The following is a 22,882-nucleotide window of genomic DNA, read 5'->3' as shown; positions in this document are numbered from 1 at the left end:
CTGATTCTTGACACCTGGCTGTGCTCATCTATAGGTGTAAAACATCCTTTATAAGAAATAAACTTCTGTCAGATGGTGGCTGGATGGTGAAATGACAAAGATTAAGAAAATGTTCTTATCAAACAAAAATAAAACAACCAGGTTTGTACATGACCCCACTTGACCTCATGGTGTCAGTGTTGTACCTGACCTACAACACCAGAACTGCAGTATGTGGTGGAGCAGCTGTTAATAACAGCTTTATATGAAAGCATTTCTTATAATTATTACTTTATTACTAGAAGAGAATATTAGAGGTTGATTTGCACACAGTGTTTTGAAGAACGTGGATCAATGACTTCTCAAGATTGTGCTTTAGTAGATTGATTTCACCTCATTTTGCAAACCTTCTGCATGTTACCAACATATCACACATCTACTTTTTAGTTTTAGTTAATAAGTTTGCTAAGATTCCTCAATAAATTAGGAAATAGAAGTTTGAAAAAAAAAACCCTCTGTCTAACAACTTTCTTGGTGTTTGGACTTTTTAAATGGCTCCTGCAGTTATTTATCTGCATGGCCAGTTTCACAGTACGAGTTCATAATTCATATTTATTTTTGGAGAGTAAAAAAAAAGTCCCACTGAAAGTAAATAAAACATTATAAAATGCCCTTTCTGGATTTCTGGAAAAGGAGAATTTCGATCCACCCCTGGGACAGACTGCCGACCCGTCCAGGGTGTACCCTGCCTGGGACATGCTCCCCACCCCCCGACCCTGACAAGGATAAGAGGAAAGTGATGGATGCATCTTCGATCCCTGGATGTAAACTACTCTATTTTTTGAAGTTTTGCAGTAAACACATTATACTGTTTATTTGAAATGCTGAAGCAAAGGACTTTTTTGTGCACTGGGTGTAGAGACAACATATAAAATAATTCCACACAAACACATTCATGTTTATTTTCCACTTATTTTTCCTTCGACATATAAAAATATACATTACGCTTCAAATAATGGCAAAGTACAGTAAAGAGAATGGAAAATAGAGCTATTGATATCAGTCATTGAGACATTAGCAAAGTGACAATGAAAACAGATGCTTTGGATCTGCGTCACGTTGACCAGGTGCTGCTCTCTATCCAACCAGAGACTGAGCTGTGGACTCTTTCGTCAAAGGTTTTCATTTGCACACCTTTGTCACTGTGACCAGGACAAAGCATCTGTTCGAAGGAGCTTTCATTTGAAAAGAATCACCCGAACAGTTACTGAACTTCCACTGTTCATATTTTGAGAAATATGAATTTAAATCTGAAATTACATCTACATTTAGCTGTTAAATATGCATTTACAAATGAAATCTTCATGAAATGAATTCTTCACAAGACATGAGAGAGAGAGCTGTATGCAGGAGAGATCTGACTCTAAAACAAAACATTTTGTGCTAATGTGAAGAAATTGTATTTTATCAATGAATATTTGAAAAGATATTAATTAAAAAACAAAAACAAAACAGAGCTCTTCTGTTAGTTAGGGGGTGTACTTTTGACCGAAGGTGCAGATCACTTGATAGTTCATGAACAAAGCTTAGGTGACTGATTTGTTTATAGGCACACACAGCTAAAGGCTCCCAGTGCATCTCCCCTGTTGTCAGAGTAATAGCTGGATAACAGTCATTTTATCCACATTTGTAATGTGCTCAAAGTCTGATGCATTTCCATTAATACTGCCAGTTATTTATTTAACTTCAAATGAAATGCTCAACCAAAAGTTGATCACCCTTTTAAGCCTTTTCTCAGAGTGTTTAAAGGAAGTGACATAGATGCAACAGCAGGTCTATTAACATCCACAGAGCCACCAATGACAAGTATGGGGCTAGGGTTAGGTTTACTAGTACCACTTTATTGAACTGTTCAGCTTTATTACATATCTAAATGGATATCTTATAACAAAGAGCCAAAAGCAAAGACTTGGTTTGAAAGGTAATGACTTCCAGTTACATGTGAAATTGTGAATGCAACCTAACTTTAACCCAAAGCAGTTTACTCATGGCATAAGAGTTTAACCAAACCATCACTTTACAAGACTTGGCCAAACCATCGAACATTCAGTACACAACATTCGGAAAGATACACGCTTCACTTACTGACAATAAATTTTGCACTTGGTAATACCCATCATCCCCCTGAGCGTCTGCCTAGAGTTTTCCATGCAGTCCAGCCCACGGAACCTCCTGGAAAAAGATCTGGTCATAAAGTCAACAAAAGTGCTTCTTCCTTTGCAAACCATGCAAATCAACTATAAATGTGATTTTTACAAGGCTCCCTTCAGTCTGTGTCTACATGCAAAGTACATGTGCAGTCGTGATCCGATGCTTTGAACAATAATCTGTGTATGTACTTATTCACTGTGCCTACACGTCATATTTTGGATTGCGTTCAGTGCTCATTATCAAATTAGATTTACTAGATTTAATGTGGCTGTTATCTCAAGGTTTTGAAAGCAGTTGACTCGCAGTCTTCTAGAGATTCAGTCTCAATAACACATTCATCAGGTGAGATGTAATAACATTTTTACCAAACTAAGAAATACTAAAACTCAGCATCTTTCCTCTCTGTGTGTAGCTGGAATAACATGATCCCAGCTACTGCTGTTGTTGTTTCACTGCTCTTGTCAGCTGTCTGGGGACGGGAGGGTCGCATGTCTGATCTGCTGACAGTAAGTAATTCGGACAAAATCTGAAATAAATACGCACGTTTATGCACAATATTTGTATGGAAAAGACTTGACTTTAGTTCAGGAGGTAAGGCTTGAGGTGAGGAGGGTGAGGTTGACTTGATTAAGATGCTGGTTGAGTTGTCTCTTGCCTTTGCCCTTTTCCCCCCTTTTTTGGTAAAAGGGACCCTTCGTTACAGCTTTATGGTAAAGAATACCATCACAACACATTCTTACAAAACCAAATAATCTCTGTTTTCAAAATTTTAAAAAGGCACTTTTAATCCTCCTACCGTCTACCATAACTCTGTTCCAGCCACTGGCGCACATCCTTCAGATTGTAAAAAAATGGCCCTTTGCCCCCCAGGTAAGCAATCTTTTTTTGTTGCACTATACACACCCGTTCGTTGGACACACCATAAGCCACATTAGCATTATTGTCCATGCAGTCAGCAACTAGTTGACACTGCGGCGGCAAAGAAAAGTGCTCAGTGAGTTGACGTGCCGCTCCCATCCTTTCCTCCAGGTTCTGGTGTTTCCGGAAACTGAAGGAGCAAGAACCCATGGGAGGGGCCACCCAGCCATCAGATGGATGAGCCTCATCAATGTACACTAACAGGAAATCAGCCACATCGCTGAAGTCTTCCACTAACTGCCGGAAAGCCGGCAGGTGGCTGATGAAGGGGGGTCAGGTGGCTGAGCCAAAGTTGACCACCAGGGGGCGATCTGATGACTCAAAATCCAGAAGTCTGCACTCACCCCCATTTTGGATTCTGATGGTGCTGCTCCACCGAGGGCCATCAGGTACCTTCACCACTTTGGAATTGGGTGCCTCACAGCCAAGTTTCACCTAAAGAGGTAAAATAGAGACAAACACTTAATGTAGACTGTGTGCACATGAAGAAGAAGAAGGAGAACTGGGATTTGCATTTCTGCTTTTTCGGCATATTGGGCCTGGTGTAGTTTAACTGTTGCTATTGCAAAGCATCTGGCATTGTGCTGGAATGTCAGTATGGGGTTGATTTAGATTTGACAGTATGTTATAATTATGTCTACAACACACACACACACCCACATACATACACACACATATATATATACACACACACACACACACACACACACACACATATATATATATATATATATATATATATATATATATATATATATATATATATATATATGTGTATATATATATATATATATATACACACACGTGTATATATATATATATATATATATATATATATATATATATATATATCTGCCTATGATTAGGCATTTCTGCACTGGTATTGAAAATAGGAGGCTGTGATTTAAAACAAGTCAAAGAGTCGACTTTGCACCCACTGGCCTGTAAGAAAGAAAATTACAGAAGTAATTTTGAGTAAATACAACTAAATAAGCTAATATACAAAAAAAAAAAGAAAAATGTGGAGTGCCCACTCTGGGTCGGGGACGAGTTCCCGGCCCAAGTGGAGGAGTTTAAGTATCTCGGGGTCTTGTTCGCGAGTGATGGGAGAAGGGAGCCGGAGATTGACAGACGGATTGGTGCAGCGGCTGCAGTGATGTGGACGCTGCACCTCTGCTGTGGTGAAGAGAGAGCTGAGTGTAAAAGCGAAGCTCTCAATTTACCGGTCGACCCTCACCTATGGTCTCGAGTTGTGGGTAGTGACAGAAAGAACGAGATCGCAAATACAAGCGGCAGAAATGAGCTTCCTCCGAAGGGTGGCTGGCCTCTCGCTTAGAGATAGGGTGAGAAGTTCGGCCATCCGGGAGGGGCTCAGAGTAGAGCAGCTGCTGCTCCACATAGAAAGGAGCCAGCTGAGGTGGTTCGGGCATGTCCCACCAGAAGGAGGCCCCAGGGCAGACCCAGGACACGCTGGAGAGATTATATCTCTCGGCTGGCTGGGAACGCCTTGGTGTTCCCCCGGATAAGCTGGAGGAGGTGGCTGGGGAGAGGGAGGTCTGGGCTTCTCTGCTTAGGCTGCTGCCCCCGCGACCCGGCCTCGGATAAAGCGGATGAAGATGGATGGATAAAGAAAGATGAATAAATAAACACTTTAAAACTGCTGAGTAAGTGAACAAAGAAAATTAAAATAGGAATTTGGTGATTCCAATTCCATTATTGATATTGCTTATTGATTCCCATTGGCTTTGCTTTGAGAGTTCCTCCCATCTGTCAGTAGCAAATCAACATTCGTGCAGATTAATCACCTGCTGTGAGCTCATTTCCCCACTTTTTGTGACCAGTGTTGGGGTCGTAACTCAAAAAAAGTATTACACAGAACACTTTTCTCAAAATGAATCCAGTATGTCCAGTGTTGAGTAAGTTACTTTAAATTAGTAACTTAGTTACATTACTAGTTACTTCTATCAAAAGTAACTCAGTTACTACAAGTTACTCGTTACTTTCAAAGTAACTAGTTACTAGGGAAAGTAACTTTGGTTTTACTCAGAATTCTCTTGTTAATGTGTTGCTTCCATAACTTTGCCAGTCTTCTAGCTTGCTTACTTGCCACAAGTGCACTGTGCCACCTACCAATAGAAAGGAAAAGATAATGTGCATATTTCCACGAGAGAAATCCCACGCCTGGACCGTCATTGACTGCTGCCATGATTCTAGCCTACGTCACAGCGTCATGTGCGCTTTTTACATCCAACACAAAAACTGCAGTCGTGGTGCTTTCGATTGTACTCAGAACTCGGAAATTCTGCCTTCTGAATAGGAAGATGTAGGTAACACCAGACTGCAGATGAGCTGCATACAGGGCTGGACTGGGACCAAAAAATCGTCCCGGGCATTTTGACTAGAGACCAGCCCACCATTATAGGAAAAATCATAAAGCCTTTGAATGAAAACAAACGCTGTTGTGACAGCGATGTACACTGTTCTGATGGTATATATGCATCAATCTATCAATCGTTTGTTGTAAGATTCAGATAATTATTTATTAAAAGCGAGACATTTTAAATGAGAATAAGAAAGAAAAGTTTTTCTTTGTGCCCCCCTTTCCCTGTTAATGCCCTGCCTGCCCCCCTGGCAACACTTTGCTAGACCCGCCCCTGCACAGTTACCAGCTGTCAGCTGCTTAGAAAAGGATCCTGGCATTATTTGTCTCTCAGAAACAGTTCATAACTTCAACTCATTCATGTCACCTAAAAGGTAAACCTGTTTCTCCATCACCTGTTCAGCTCTGATGATTCAGTAAGGACATCTCCTGGTTTCATCTTCATGTTTCCCTCTCACCACATATCCAAACCGACATCATGAGCAGCAGCTTTACAGCTGTGGCTCCAGCAAACATCAGCTGATACTAGAAATTAATATTAAATAAATTCTAACAATAGCTGATCAAGCTTAAACATGCTGCTGTTGTTTAGCGCGACATCCGCTGGTTTCCTCTTTCTGGCGCAAAGTGGGAGATAAACAAACGAGAGAAAAGCTGATCAGCTGATCATTGATCAGTTTCATGATTGAAGTAGCAACAGGAGAGGGAGGGGGGAGAATGAAAGAAGAAGAGGCAGCTGTGCAGCAAAGACACAGAATAACTCCAGCTTTGTGCCTTTTTCATTGTAGCTGAAGTCCGGGACAAACTGTTCCTTTTCACCTCAATAAGAAACGCGTAATATTTTCTCTGAATACGAGACGATTCTGTTTTTTACGGGTAAGTTGGCAACTCTACTAACTAACCTTATGAACAAAATAAAGTAACATCATAGCAGCCACCCAGCTGTATAGAAACTCCGTCATGCTAGCTAGCACACAGTACGAAAAAGTCAGCACAAGGAAAATAAACTCCAGCTAAACTTGGTTTATATCTGACCCAGATGGAGTTCAGTTCACCTGACACTTGGACCGGCGGCCGCCTCGGGTCTCTCCTCCTCCTGCCTCCCCTTTCTCTCATCCACCTGCTGCCTCTGTGGAAGCTCCGTGATGCCACCACACGAAGTAACGAATAACGAATATATTTATATTTTATATATTTTATTATTATTATTATTATTATTTTATTTTATTTTTTTTTACTATTTAATTTGTAAAAATGTGTATACACACACACACACACACACACACACACGTAGGAAAATATTTAGTATACACATCCAGAAATGCATACACTATTATATATTGTACATATATTTATTAGTTTCAGTTAACGCGTTCCTGATTTTGGCATAATAACTAGTTACCGTGCTCGTTACCACAATAATAACGTAGTTAAGGTAACGCGTTACTTAATAATTAAAAGATGACGATTGTACCGCATTTTGATCCGGGACGTAATCTGCATGAAAACAAGCGCTCACTCTTCCTGCTCAACAAATGACAAGGGCGGAGCCTTATACCACGTGATACAGAAGCCAGCTTGCTGCTAAAATTAGCAGGAAAAAAACAACGGAGAGCACGTGAGAGATGACGAAGCTGTAAAGGCCAAGAAAGTGACAGGAGAAAATCCGTCCCCGTCAGCCACCCAAACATCAATAACGGGAACCTTATACAGCGCTTCCCTATACACGTCGAACTCCCGCAGGCACAAAGAAATTACGGAGGCTATCACTTATCACCTGACCAAAGATATGGCTCCCATCAACACTGTGCAAAACGAGGGATTTAGGAGAATGATCAACACCCTAGACAAACGCTACACAGTGCCGTCCCGCAGCTATATTTGTATTGTTGCACTACCTGCTCTATACACGCAGTGTCGAGCAACGGTGGAGACGGAATTGTTTTTATGTTCAGTCTCAACTGTTACGAAGTTGATGTGCAGTTAATAAGTGCAAGAAATATTTATACTGGAAAAGAAAATCGTGAGAGAATCGTGATCTCAATTCTAAGCAAAAAAATCGTGATTCTCATTTTATGCAAAATCGTGCAGCCCTACTAAGCAGTTTGTTATACTGTCATCAAGCTAAAATACATATGTGGACTTCTTTAAGTTGCTTGAAGACGTTTCACCTCTCATCCGAGGAAGCTTCTCTGAAGAGCTCCTTGGACCACATGCACTATGCCGACCCCGATCACTGCGTGCTGCACACCACATTCTCTCCAAGTTTGGCCTGTCAGTTTTTACGTAATAACATTGAAAGAAACATGTAGGCAGACAGATAGACAGACTGTGATGTTTACGTACTGGGTTCTTGCTTTGGCACAGGAAAAGTACTTTTTTTGTCTTTACTGCAAGAACGAACCATGCGGCATATCTGCCAAGAACTGCTTGGAGGTAAAACAGGCTTCGAGGTCTTATAGTGGGCCTTTGGCAGTTACAAGATGGAAAATGTGGGTATGGAGACAGACCCAAAGTTAATCTCTTGTGACATATTTCCCAGAATGAATACTGCCAATAGGAACTCCTCAATCATGACGTTCAGGCTGGAGCTGTCGTGCTGTGCAGTATCCACATGTACGTTTTATTAATTCCTTATTCGTAAGATTTAAAGGAGATTCCTGAACATTTTACAGTTCACAGAAACGCTGACAGATGCCCATCAGGCGTAGACTGCGTAATCGTAAACGAAGGCCTGAAAGGAAAACTGCACACAGCCGTGGTACCTGGATGTGCCACAGCTGTGCGGAGGCTTAACAGAACATGTTAATCCCCAGAGATTTGTCAGTGGGTTCTTTTTTAACTAATAGCACAGTGGACGCATAGAGGAACCTGGGTCCTCGCTAAGCCTCTGTCATACTTTACATTACAATAGCACAATAAGTTGTACACTTTGAAAAGTGTACAGTTCATTTCAGATACAACGTTTTTTTGATGTGTGCTAACATGAGAAGGGGCCCCTACATACCCACAGGCCCAGGCTGTTGTGCTAAAAGAGTGGGTCCAAGGCACAAAGCCAAGGGACACACACTATAGTCCGGCTATCACACACACACACTTGTGTATAGACATATAGACATATACGAATAGTTAATACAGTAACTAATGATTTTCCAGCAGAACTTTTTTGCTAAACCAGTTTTAGACAAGAGCTGTTGTTATAGTGTGAGCTTATTAATAACTGTAATATAAATTAATATGCAGAGAACTTATATAATCAAAGACTCCCACTCTGCGGTTTCTCGTTTCACAGGAGGCACTGGTGAGACACTGGGCACTATGGAGTCCCCCCAAAAAAACAAACAAACAACAAAACAAAACAAAAACACAATTTGTGGGTAAAATATTTGTCTTCTAGTAATTTTGTCTGATCAGAGCAGCTGAACGACAGATGTTTCATTTTGCAGGTTGTGATGTATCCACATATCTCTGTGTTCGTATTATAAACGCCACAGTATCACCAGGACGTAACAAAATCAGCTTTTTGAAACATTAGCAGCGAATTTGTAGCAGCAGCCTCCTGACAGCAGAAAGTTACACAGCTGTGAGGACGGGGGGGGGCATCTGCTGCACCTCCACATGAACTGCAACCAGTTTCTATCCAACGCGATTAACGTGATAACCTGTATTTGCTCTGATAATACTCGTATTACACAGTATTGTAGTGATAAAACATTAACTATTTGGTCACGCGATTCTGTAACGCTTCTCGTTCTGGCCAGCCCTTTGTGTAAACTGTATTGTTCCGCGCGCACGCACACACACGCACAGCTCCAAACGCGAAAAACAAGTTCTGCTCCATCTGCGCGAAGACAATGAAAAACCTCGACCAAGTTTTCCGAGGGCGTGCCGCAAACGTTCGTGCACACGGCCGTGTAGGCAGGTGAGCGAGCAGACGCTAAGAAACACTTCCTGTCTTTTACACCACTTTGGAGTGCACTTGAATGACGTCACTGCATCGAGGCACTCGAAGCACTTAGACCCTACCCAAATAAAAAGTTTACCTGCTTGTAGGCGTCCAGGAGGAAGCTGTTCCAGATGGAGCGCAGTCCCGCCGAGGTCAGCATGCGGCGCCACTCTCCGCAGCCGGCGGACCGAGAGCTGAGCAGCGAAACGACGCGCTTCAGCAGAACCACCGAGTCGTACAGGGCAAGGAAGAGGCAGTTGGAAAAGAAACCGGGTAGTATCTGGAGTGTCACGAGCAGATCCTCGCCCGCCGTTCCCATCTTCCGTTTGTGCGTTTACACGACCGCTGGCCAATTCCTCCACCACAGCTCTTATCTGCTCAGCTCATAGTTTGGGCTCTGTTTCGTGCACTGCGCCAGAGTCGGTGCGCAGAACGAGAAAAGTGTTTGGAATGCGTCTCGCAAAGCGTCTCTGTTCATCAGCTCGACAATCCCTTGGCGCGCTGTCGCTCTTTTTGAAAGAAGGAACATTGTAGTTAATATTAAGCCTCGCGGCTTATCTCTGCGGCAAGATTCTGACGTCAGAAATAGAGCAATCGCTGTCTCCTCCTCCTCCTTCCTCTCCCCCGCAGCTTCGTGCGTAGCGGCTGCACTAAGCTGCAGATCGACGCTTTCACTGTTTTTACCATGTTACATTGACTAAATATGAAATGTTTATACTTTCCATACTCTTCCAGAGTATTCCAGTGATACAGTTGTGACTATGCTTTAAAAAAGTGGGAACTTTTTTTACTCAATATGTGGGTACTCTGCATTTACTCATTACTTATTATTAATCTCTCTTCTTAATCTGCTGCTCTCTTTTTTGTCTCGTCTTCCTCCAGCCAGTCTGGTTCTGCCAGAGATTTCTTCCTGTCAAAAGGGAGTTTTCCTTCCCACTGTTGCCAAGTGCTTGCTGACTGTCTGTATTATTGTGGGGTCTTTACCTTACAGTAGAAAGTGCCCTGTTGATATGATTTGGTGCTATATAAATACAATTTAAGTAATGTTCTAATGTCTGTGTACCCATTCACAATCACACTGTTGCATTTCATAAGCTGGTTTCTGAAAACATAAAGACATTTTTGCATTAGCGATGCAGCCTCTAACCATGCAACAGTTTGATGTGTGCCAGAAGTGTAACGGTCAGGATCACACTGTCATAGTTCATAAACTGTTTAAAAAAGAAACAAACAAACGCATCTAAATATTTTCTGTCGTTCTATCTATGCTGCCACAAGCTACAGTCAAGATAACGCCCACATCTAAGCTCTGTAACACAGCAACACCCATATAACATGTAACCTTAACGGTTAAATCTGCTGTAATGGTGGCATACCAGTAAAACCGCTGCGGTCACACAACAGATTTTTCAAAATGTGATTGAAAGTGATGTTTTTGCTTCTTCCTCTAACTTTTATCCAAGACATGCATTGTTGGCTGCACAATCTCATCTCCTTGTTGCTGCTTCCAAGCTGGAAAGGACAAAAATCTCACCACATTCCCAAAAGGGCTTTTCTCCAGTTTTATGCATGACTCTTTAATTTTAGAACTGAGCAACTCACCATTGTTCATTTCAAACCGCAAAGTAACCTCTGTCTGTTTCTTTATAAATGTGGGCTTGCATTGCAATTGTGACTCCACAATCCTGAGCTCTTATGGAAAAAACATCCCCCCTCTTGTTTGAGACATTGTTTCAGTTTATTATGGTTTTTGAGCATTTCAGTCAGGCTGAGTCATTGCCTTTGACAGGGCATTGCAACACCTTAATTCTTTTGAATAACTCACATGTCTGCTTTCAATCCTACTGTTTGATCCAGTTTCAGCCAAGTTTTATCAAACTTACCCTGTGAAAAAATTAGTTTGCAAAATCACAGTCAGATTTATGAAACGTGTGTACGGCCTATCTTGTTCACCACCACACGCAAGTTAGTAATGTTAGTAAATCGGAGTTATTCTGAGGCAACAGTCTTGTGCAAACAGTTTCCATATTATCTGCATACTGCCCGACCCCAGTTTCTCTGTATAAGGAGATACATTTACCTCCCGGTGGACACAGAAAAAGACAGAAGCCTGCACCTCGACAGCAAAAAATAATGTTAAAGTCTGACTGTAGTCTGTGTCTGAGGCCCAAGGAGGAAGCCAGAAGAGGCACAGCTTTCCAAAAATGACAGTCTAAATAAATAAATACAAAGTGATGTGGACGTGAATATCATTTCAACACGTGTCAGTTTGGAATCAAAGTTTATAAACTGAAAAATACTAACAGACTACAAGAAAAAGAAGAATACAGGTGGAGGACAAGGCACACGTGATCTGTCAACCTTGGATGAGAAACTCACTACAAAAAACATCCAGACTCTCCAGCATCCACAGGAGAGTGCCAAGACCTTACACTGTGAGTGATAACACAAGTATTTTTTAAACAACGATAACGTTTCAGATGTACCATGTTCACCTATTGTCACGAGCTTTGGTTGGTGATGGAAAGAAGGAGATCGCAGATACAAACAGCGGATTTGAGCTTCCTCTGTAGGGTGGCTGTGTTCGGTGTGTTCACAGCGAACGCGATAGAGGCGGGCAGAGCGTCAGGCTTACATGTAAAGTCAATGGAAAGGCGCGCTGACCCGCGATTGCGGCTCCCGCGAAAATTCGGAAGCAGATTTGCGTCGCGAAAACGCCAAAACGCCTGAAACGCGCGTGAGTGTAGCGCGTTTCAGGCGTTTGACTCGCGAAAAAAACCACGTGCGTGAGTTTGTGTTGCATTTTGTGCATACACGCGTTTCGCGTCCCCCGCTCGAGTTGGAAAAATCTGAACTCCAGCGTCAAATCGCGCCGCGACAACCAATCAGGAGCCTGGTGACGTGGCTGTTACCTAGTTCAAAGGGGCAGATCCAGCCAAAGCCCTTTATTCTTCAATAGAAGGAAAGCTAATCAATGCCGTAGCAAACAACCCGGAGCCCTACGACACCAGCTGCTTTCTGGACCGAGACAGGAATATAAAGGACCGAGCTTGGAGGAAGATATGTAAAGAGATCGGGCAACCTGGTAAGTTCATTCATTTTTCTTAAGTTTTCTCTAAAGTTTTCGCTGACCCGGGGAAGCCGCACAAAAGCTAGCAAGCCACCGCTATTTTCCCACTGATGTACAAATACCGTTCTGCTTTTAGGCATGTTGTCATTTAAGAATATATTTTATTGTTTATTAATAAACAGCACACAGTGGTCCCGCTGTTCATCTGTCACTGCCTTTTTTTTAATTTTCTTTTTCTTTTTATTGCACCGTACAGCATTGCATTCTGCAGCCTGATTGACAAATCTGCTCCGTGCCGTGTCTCCTGCGCTTGCCAAATTTATCATGTTTGGTTTTGATAACCATCACGTCCAATAGAAAAAACAGTACAAAAACACCCATAACTATGAGCCTCATTCGGAAATAGACACCTGCACCGCGAGGGAAAAAGGCGCACGAAAGTGGCAGGCAGATGAAGACAAACCGCGGCATAATAATACTTTTACGTTTTGCAATCTACAAAGGTTTGCACTTTGAGAATCAATTGTGAGAACTGTGACCAATGTTCATGTGTGTGTGTGTGGAAAAAAGTGTATAAAGTGCGTGGCCAGGGGCTAGTTATTCTGAGAACCCCTGCTGCAATAAATGAGGGACCACTGTCTACTCTACGATTATTATATCCAACCTGTTAACATTTAATACTGTATTGATAGAACCAACTGATTCTGAAGCAGAGCATCCCCTGTTGCTTCTCCTGGCTGCCCAGTCCCTGAGCTCCTGCTGCTGCACCCACAGGTATGTACAGCAAGCACTGATACCTTTTTAGTCAGTGGGATTGCCTGTGATCACCTTTACTAAATATCTACAACCAATCTGATTATATCCTGTTTTTGTTTTTGTTTCAATGTTGAAATTAAAATCTAGTAGCAGCCTTCTCATTTCTTTGTGTTTTGTGCTGTTTTACAGGCCCACAGGGGAGGACGGCTCCGAGGCAGATGAGGGACGGGTCCCAGGACGGTCCATCGGCGGTGGAGCTGGCCACCCTGGTGTCCCTGAAGAGGCCACACCAGTCTCCAATGGAGCATTTCCTCCTCAGCCTTGTTCCTGCTCTGGAGAGCAGTTGGTCCTTTTTATTCCTGTCTCTCTGTAAATACTTATATTTTATATATTTATGTTTAATGTTTTTCTGTTTGAGAATTCTAATATTATTTCAAATAAATTTTTATAATGACTAATGTCTCAGTTCTACTACACAGCAAATGTTGGCACACGACTTGACACATGTAGAATTTATTTCATATTATACTAATGACAAAATATACTAATACAGTGGGATGCAAAAGTTTGGGCAACCTTGTTAATAGCCATTATTTTCCTGTATAAATCGTTGGTTCTTACAATAAAAAATGTCAGTTAAATATATCATACAGGAGACACACACAGTGATATTTGAGAAGTGAAAAGAAGTTTACTGGATTTACAGAAAGTGTGCAATAATTGTTTAAACAAAATCAAGCAGGTGCATCAATTTGGGCACCACAAAAAAAGAAATGAAATAAATATTTAGTGTATATCAATGTGTGTGTGTCTCCTATATGATATATGGGATGCTTTTGTCTGGATGTGCTTCCCATCCAGAGCTGCACAGCACAGAGGGAAGTTCCAGCGCTCCTGGAATCCCTCTGTGATGGACCGCCAGTGTCCAGGTGAAGGCACAGCCATGAAGTCGTCCACTAGACAGTCCCAGATGGCCGTCGCTGCCTGGGGGGTGATCTGACACACCGACTCTGTAACTGAACGCTTGGTGCTGAAGGAGTCCCCGGTGACAAGGAACCTGGACAAAATTGTTCAAAATCAGTATTATGTGTACTGCAGTTACAAAATACATTATTCAAATTCCAAAATACTTTGGTGATGTCAGATTTAAATCACAAAACATGAATCTTACATAAAACATTTTGTAATTATAAGGATAATTACAAAATGTATATTAGATAATATCTAAAACAGTTGTGTTTTATTTTAACTTTAACATATCATAATTTGATTGGTAGCAACTTTCACAACTACAGTGTGCCAATCACTCATAATTCCTAAACATGTCAATCAGGTAGGAATGAAGTGAGACATTAATAGAAATAAAGAGTTGTATGTTGACATGTAGCCCTTTCCTTGCTTAAATCATTAATATTTTTGAAAAATTAATCTGTGATAAGACATAGCTTATCAAGATAGAACCATGTAACTAAAGATGAACCAAACTGTTCACAGTTTTATCTAACTCTGTTTTAATAAAGGCTGGTGACCCCAGTTATAGAGTCTGACAGCTGCAGGGATTATATACAAATATTCAACTATCCCAGAATCAAACCAGGTCTAAATAAAAAGGAGTGAGTATCACTACAAAGGTTAACTCAGTGGTCCTAATGCTACAGTTTGATATCAGCAAACACCGAGCGCATACATTGATAGGACACCACAGCCATGCTATCATTGCAAACACTGATAACAGCATAAATCGAATTAAATCGGGGCTTGATGAGACCTTCTGAGTATCACTAGAAATATTATAAATAGTTGTCTCTGTACCACGGTTTGCTATCAGTAAACACCGACAGCATTAACTGTTAGCATAGCACATCCATGTTAGCAGTGTATAAATGGATGGTTTAGCATACATTAGCACAGGTATCAATAAAGGACTACCGTATTAAACACTTTTACTAACCTCAGGCAGACGGACAGGCGCTCTGCAGGTGGGATTGAGCGCCTGTAATTGGTGTCTAGGCGGGCGATTCTGGGACCGACGCGGGACAGCAGGTCCTCAAACTGGCCGAGTGAATGACGGTGATAGCGCTGGAATCGGCCGTCATCCAGGCGCAGCTCCTGGAGCAAGTGGTGAAACTCACCAAACTGCTCACACCTCTGGAGGACCTGATGGACCCAGGTACGGCGAGGATGTCCTTTACGCCGCTACTCTGCTCTCCACAGTAAATAGAGAAGGGAGACTCTTTCTTCAAGCGCTAGCTCGACACCTGCCATCTTGCAAAGATACCGGTCTGGCAAAACTTCCTCCCACATCCCTCCCACATTTCCGGTTCACGCGCGTTAAAATATGATATTTTGGGGCGCGATGGATTTTTCTTGGACACGCGTAGAGGTGCGAATGTGCACGCATCAAGTTAGGGGCGTTTGGGGCTTTTTTCTCGCGCCCATCGCGTTCGGTGTGAACACACCGTTAGCGGTACCATTTGGCTTTATTTGCATGAAAAGTGCAAAAAGAGAAAACTTGGAACAGTAATTTCCCAGGAGTGGCTGGCCTACCAAAACTACTGATGAGAAAAAGTTGAACTTACATTTGGCATAAAACTAACACATTTCATAAGAACATCATACATACAGTTAGCCATGGTAGTGCTAGGGTGATGGCCTTGGGCTAACTTGCTGCTTCAGGACCTGGGCGACCCTGAACACACGGATAATGATCCAAAATACATCAGCAAGTCTAGCTCTGGACTCCCTTAAAACAGATTGAGTTTATGGAGCAGTCTAGTTAAAGTCCAGATTAAAATTGGTTTGAGATGCTTTGGGAGGACCTTAAACATACTGTTCATGTCACGGTCCTCTAGTCCTCCCGTGTTGGCTTGCCCTTTTTCTAGCTTTTCTCTCACTCTCTGTCCGTATGAGTGTGTTTTGGTTTCTTAATGGCTTGTTTTCAGAAGGCGGCTCCTTCATTGTGGTCCTCCACTCTCCTGATGAGGCAGGATTGATTTACTTATTAGGCCGATTTACTCACCTTGCTCATGTGTAATCTATGAATTCTTTAGTCTGCTTAAGGCTGAAGGTTTTCCTCAGTTGCCACCAGGTCATTGCTTCACCTGTGGAAACATCTCAGGTTCAGTAGCTTTGCTGTCAATTTCATGTTTGGTCTTTCCTGGATTATTTCTTTGTGCTTCTGTGCAGGCTGCTTAGCGTAAAGGAGGCCTTCCAAGCTACTGTGTGTGTGTAGTGAGTCCCTGTGATCCAGCCTGCCTCAGCCCTGCTCGCTAGCCTCCATTCAATCTACTCATTTGTTTTCTACCTTGATTCCAAACTTGTTTAATAAACTCTGTAAACTCTGATTGGTCTGCGTCCTGCCAGTGAGTCATCGCAAACTTGGTGTCATGACAGTTAATAGTCAAAAATCCTTGAATGTGGTCAAATTAACCAAAAAGACAAAACAATAAGAGTGGGCCAAATTTTCTCCACAGCCATGTAAAAAAACAAAAATCATTGCCAGTTATTACCAATGCTTCGTTGGCATTCTCGGCATTCGTTACCAAAGGGTGCGCAACAACTTGCTATTTTTAGGGGGCAATTACTTTCATACATTGAGCCAGGTAGGTTTGGATAGCTATTTTCCCTTAATAATGCAATCATGCTCGAAAACAGCTAATTTATTTATTTCTTGTCTAATATTAAAAATAATTTTGATAATCTGAAGTAAGTGTGTTAAAAGTATAGAAAATGTGCAAAAACATAGCAAAAATAAGGAAAAAACATCCAACAGGTAGGTATTGTAGTGTTTAGTTGTAGATTAACCTGATTTTGTCTTACTTAATGAGAGGTCAGCTGAGCATGGAGAAAGTACACAGTCAGCAAGAGAGTTCCAGACAGCTGACAGGTGGAGAGTGGGTAGGCAGGTTATGAACAGGCAAGTGAATGTTCTTGCTGCAGCAGGTAGCTGAGTTAAAGGAGGCATCCAAAGGCTACATGTAAGTGACGTTCCAAACAGACAAGTTCTAAGTGAGGTTTTCAAGTGAAAAACTGCAAGAGCAATACAAGAATGCAAGAAGAAACACAAGGTGAGTATCAAGGGAGACCAGAAGCACAGCAAAAGGAGCCAGCATGTCACTACTTCACATGCAGGTTTGGATTTTTTCCCCCCCTTAATAATAAATACCTTCATTTAGAAACTGCATTTTGTGTTTACTCGTGTTATCTTTGTCTAATATTTAAATTGGTTTTATCCAAAACATTTAGTGCGATAAACATACAAAAAAGGGGGAAATCAAAAAGGGGGCAAACACTTTTTCACACCACTATATTTAACATGGAAGCTTCTCACGTAGTGGTAGTAAGACAGACATTCTTAGGTGGTGGAGAACAGGGTTGCAATGACAGGAAGTGGCAAGACAGAATCAAATGAGAAATTAGTTTTTTTCTGGAATGTAAAAACAAATTTGAATTGCTACCTTAACGTGGTGGAGGGGTTTGTGTGTCCGGGGTCTTTTGGTCATGGGTGAGAGACCAGACAAAAAGCGATTCAAAAACCCCCTATGAGCAGAAGATCGAGGGAATAGTTCACCCTGCCTGAGGTTGAGAGATACCAGCTAAATATAGTCTCACCTCACCTCAACGCATGGGTTGGACACTGGAACCAGTCTCCTGGAGAGTTGGCCTTGGTGAGAGGCAGCGGACCGGGGTGGGTATCTTAGTATCTCCTCAGCTTGCTGTCTGTACGTTGGGGTTTCACCCGGTAGGCAAGAGCGTCTTTTCCCTGCTCGGGTCGTGGAATGGGCTCTGACTGTCATCTGCGCTTATGCGCCGAATGACAGTTCACAGTACCCAGCCTTCTTGGAGTCCCTGGGTGGGGTGCTTGAGGTTGCTCAACCTGGGGACTCTGTTTTCCTACTGGGAGATTTCAATGGTCATATGGGTAATGACAGTGAGACTTGCAGGGGCGTGACTGGGAGGAATGGCCTGGCAGATCTAAACCTCTTCTCTTACTGGACTTCTATGCAAACCACAGTTTTTCCATAACAAACACCATGTTCGAACATAAGGGTATCCATAAGTTCGGGTGGCACCAGTGTGTGTAATCGTATCATCACATCTGCAGCCATATGTTCTGAACACTCGGGTGAAGAGGGGGGCTGAGCTGTCAACTGATTACCACCTCAGCTGACAGCACAGTCCATCACCATCCTCCCCTGCCACCTGACGTGGTGGCGGGGGAGGATGCTGGACAGACGTAGCACAAGGTGGTTGGTGCCTGAGGTGGTGGTCACCCCTGAACCAAATGGTGGACACCAGAGGTGAAGGGAGCCATCAGGCTGAAGGCATCCTATTGAGCTTGGTTAGCCTATGGGACTTTGGAGGCAGCCAATAGGTACCAACCGGCCAAGCGGAGCACAGCTGGGGTTGAATCAAAAACTCAGGTGTGGCAGGAGTTCAGAGAGGCCATGGAAAAAGACTTTCGGACTGCCTCAAAGAGATACACCCGACATTGTTGGCAGTGAAAGGAATAGTTTAAAGACCTTAATTGCACTGGTATGTCCTCCATGGAGCAAGCAGCGTCAGGGGATGGGGGGAGAACTCATCTATCTCCAGGGGTGAGGCCACTGAGGCAGTTCAACAACTCCTTGGTGGCAGGGGCCTAAGGCCCTAAGGTGGATGAAGTTCGCCCTGAGTTCCTGAAGGCTCTCTGTGTTATAGGGCTGTCTTGGTTGACACGCCACTACAATGTTGCATGGAGATCAGGGGCGATACCTCTGAATTGGCAGACCGGGGTAGTGGTTCCTATCTTTAAGAAGGGGGACTGGAGTGTGTGTTCCAAGTACAGGGGAATCACACTCCTCAGCCTCCCTGGGAAAGTCTATGCCAGGGTGCTGGAAAGGAGAGTCCGTCCGATAGTTGAACTTTGGATACAGGAGGAACAATGCAGTTTCCTGGTTTCGTTCTAGGCGTGGCCAAGCGGTGGAAGGCTTCCACTTGGGTAGTCTCAGAATCTTATCTATGCTTTTCACAGATGATGTGGTTGTGTTGGCTTCATCAGGCAATGGCCTCCAGCCTCACTGGAATGGCTTACAGTTGAGTGTGAAGCAGTGGGAATGAAAATCAGCACCTCCAAATCTGAGGCCATGGTTCTCAGCTGAAAAAGTGTGGAGTGCCCACTCTGGGTCAGGGACGAGTTCCTGGCCCAAGTGGAGGTGTTTAAGTACCTCTGGGTCATGTTCAAGTGAGAAGGGAGTGGGAGATCGACAGACGGATTGGTGCTGTGGCTGCAGTGATGTGGATGCTGTACCGGTCTATCGTGGTGAAGAGAGAGCTGAGTGTAAAGGCGAAGCTCTCTATTTACAGAGCGATCTATGTCCTTACCCTCACCTATGGTCACGAGCTGTGGGTAGTGACTGAAAGAACGAGATCACGGATACAAGTGGCAGAAATTTCCATCCTAATTTCCACCCTTCGGAGGAAATTAGCTTCCTCCGAAGGGTGGCTGGCCTCTCCCTTAGAGATAGGATGCGAAGTTCAGGTACTCTGAGGGGCTCAGAGTAAAGCCGCTGCTCCTCTGCATTGAAAGAGGCCAGTTTAGGTAGTTCGGGCATCTGATAAGGATGCCTCCTGGGCACCTCCTAGGCAAGGTGTTCCGGGCATGTCCCACCAGGAGGAGGCCCCGGGGCAGACCCAGTACACGCTGGAGGGATTATATCTCTCAACTGGCCCTTGAATTTTCCTCTTTTTCAGAACTTTATACCATCCTTAGCATGAACCTTTTATACAAGCTACTCTATGTCAAGGTTGACACCTGGTGTTTCCTGGTTGGGTGGGCTGGCAATGAGGCATTCAAGAAATTTTGAAAGAGAATATATTCTCTCATCTGCAGGCATAACATGTGTCATAAGAGTCTCACTTGCTAGAGTGAGTCATATACCAATTGGAAGGTCAGTGGTTTGCTTCCTGGCTACTCCGTTCTGCATGTTAAAGTATACTTGGGCAAGATGTCTGTCATGGTCCCATGTCCCAGCATGTTCAGTTTTGTTTTGCTTTTGTAAGCTGATTGTCATCGCCAAAAGCCTCCCTACTTAACTGTGCGGCTAAGCTTCAGTCGACACTGGATCGTTGAGTTTGTTCGTTAGTACAACCCTGGTTGAGTTTGTGTGTGTGAGAGTCGAGCGGGACAGAGCAGGATGAGAATTCAGCATCCTGGCAGCCTGGTGGATGAAGCTGTCTCTCAGTCTGCTGGTTCTAGCCTGGAGGCTCTTCAGTCTCCTTCCCGATGGCAGCAAACTGAAAAAGCTGTTGGATGGATGAGTTGCTGGGGAATGGTGACGTATGAGTCTGTAGTGTCCAGATGTGTGAGGGCTGAGTGAAGGGCAGTTGAAATTGCATCATTGGTTAAGCAGTTGGACCAGTATGCGAACTGAAATGGATCCAGGTTGGAGGGAAGAGATGAAGGTGGAGTCTTCTGTGTGGGGGTGTAGTTCTGTGCCTAAAAGGTAGCTAAGAATTTGTTTAGCTTATCTGGTAGAGAGATGGGACTGATGGTGGTCTGCAGTGTGGGCTTGTAGTCTGTGATGGTTTGTATTCCTTACTACACCCTCCGAGTATCTCTGCTGTCGCTAAAGCTTTGCGAAATCCTCCTGGAGTATTGCCTTTTTGCCTCTTTGATGCCACGTGACAGCTTTGCCCATGCTGTTCTTAGGCTCACCTCATAATGTGTTTGTGCAGTTTGGGAAGCACAGTCTTTGGGTCTGCATGATCGAAATCACCCATCAGCACGAGAAAAGCATCTAAGTGGGCTGTCTGCTGCTCACTGACATGCTGATACAGTTCATTCAGTGCCTCACTCCTGTTGTTGTTATTGGAGCAACAAGCAGTAAAGCTGAAAATTCCCTCGGTAGGTAGAACGGTCTGCACTCGATCATAAGCTCCAGCAGAGGTGAACAGTGTTTGCAAGCCACAACAGCATCATGACACCAGGCATCTGCAAGTCCTACACCCTTCAGTGAGAGCTCTGTCTGCTCGAATGGCGCTGTCAGGAATGCTATTATTAAGCCATGTTTCTACAAACACGAAGACATAATACTCCCTCGCTGACTTCAAAGTGGATCAAAGTAACCATACATGATCCAGATTGTTGTCCAGGGAGCGCATGTTGGAGAGTAGGATGGTGGGAATAGAAGGTTTGTGTGGATTAGCCACTAGCCTACTCTGGATGCCTCCACATTTACCCCTCTTCTGTTTCCTCTTGCACCGCCTGAGACATTTCCACTGTGGTAAATGTCTCTGAAGCAGTTCGCAGTTCCTTAGTGTAATTTGTAGCTCGTCCACGTATGAAAAGTTGGTGGATTTGCTTTTGTTGATTTTGAGCAGGAGCTCACAACTGTATGAGTGTTTTTGTGAAAAAGAACAAGAAAAAGCGCATAACAAAGACGGGAACACTGTTTTGTCGGGACAGAGAGAAGCTGCTCCGTGTGTCCACCATGTATCCCAAGTATTAATGTGCGTGAATGTTAGAAAGCACACAGAGCGAAGAAAAAACTATTAAAAAAAAGTAATGGAGCAAGTTGTGTAAAGTGCTTTGGATGCTCAGAGTAGAAAGGTGCTATATAAGAACCAGTCTAGTTACCATTTAAAGGCACAATATAATATGGACCTCCAAGATACATTGTTGTATCTCTCAGGAACAAATTAACCTTACTAGTCAATGCACTGTTCTACTATCGACACTAACTTGTTGGACGAATGATATCACCCACTGCTGGATTCAGACTCACAGGAGTTCTGGCGTCAGCTGACTGTGGTAAATGTCAGCTTAAATTTGTAGTCTGTAATGTGTAACTTAGCTGAGCAGCTGTGTGGTTAACATTTCTTCTATAAGCACATTAGTACACACACTTCAAATCCACTTAATACAACTCAAAGGCTCAGATGCTTCTCTGTCTCTTGCTCCTGTACACTCACTCGAGTTATCTTTGGTATAATACTTATTGGCCTCTTTAATGTTTAATTTTGTGTATGGTCCCATTGTTTTTATTTTTTAAATAGTGAATAGAGCAATTCTTGCTCAGTTTGTAATAGCATATTAGAAATCCAGATGTGCTCAAAACTTCATTTTTAATTTGAACCTGGTGCTGCCTAAAACAAATGACTTCAGTCTTTTACTTCCAGTGAGGAACACAGCTTGGATCAGTACTTGGTATAAGCATGTTTTTCAACCACCAGATTTGAAAGGCACAGATTCCAATCATTACATCCCTTTTGACCATCAAGATGAAAATTATTGTTGTGTCAACTTCCCATTCCTTGTATGGCTCAAGTTCCCAGTATTCTGTGAATGCATTAACTAGAATGTTCTAGAGCACAAACCTCCATATCAAAGCCAGATGTTTACTCAGTAAACAGGTCATAGGCCACTATTAGGGTAAAAACAGACATTGACTGACTGTGCTGGTATATCAAGTACTCACCAAAATGTCGACCGTTGTATGCAAAATGTTGTTTTTTCAGAATACCCCACCAGGTACGATAATAATGTGAAAAATACACTCATCCCCATATTAAGCACTGGGCCTTAGTGTTAGTCATAATACTGAGAAACATAAAGGCAATGCTGCATGAGTAGAATCCAAAA

The 22,882-nt window shown here is 43.0% G+C and overlaps 1 protein-coding gene across 1 annotated transcript; it reads right to left on the bottom strand.

The window, feature by feature from the left end:
* Positions 1-916: 916 nt before the first annotated feature.
* On the bottom strand, positions 917-10,142 carry dio2 (iodothyronine deiodinase 2). Its single transcript, XM_040049102.1, has 2 exons — positions 9,532-10,142; positions 917-3,543 (listed from the first exon to the last, which is right to left on the bottom strand). The coding sequence occupies exons 1-2, from the start codon at positions 9,751-9,753 to the stop codon at positions 2,983-2,985; spliced, it is 783 nt and encodes a 260-aa protein (XP_039905036.1). The 5' UTR covers positions 9,754-10,142; the 3' UTR covers positions 917-2,982.
* Between the last annotated feature and the right edge of the window lie 12,740 nt (positions 10,143-22,882).

The sequence above is a fragment of the Simochromis diagramma genome, unplaced genomic scaffold (assembly GCF_900408965.1).
Source record: "Simochromis diagramma unplaced genomic scaffold, fSimDia1.1 OVJJ01000426.1, whole genome shotgun sequence".
In the NCBI taxonomy this organism is placed as follows: domain Eukaryota; kingdom Metazoa; phylum Chordata; class Actinopteri; order Cichliformes; family Cichlidae; genus Simochromis; species Simochromis diagramma.
This window is presented reverse-complemented; position numbering and strand designations above follow the sequence as displayed.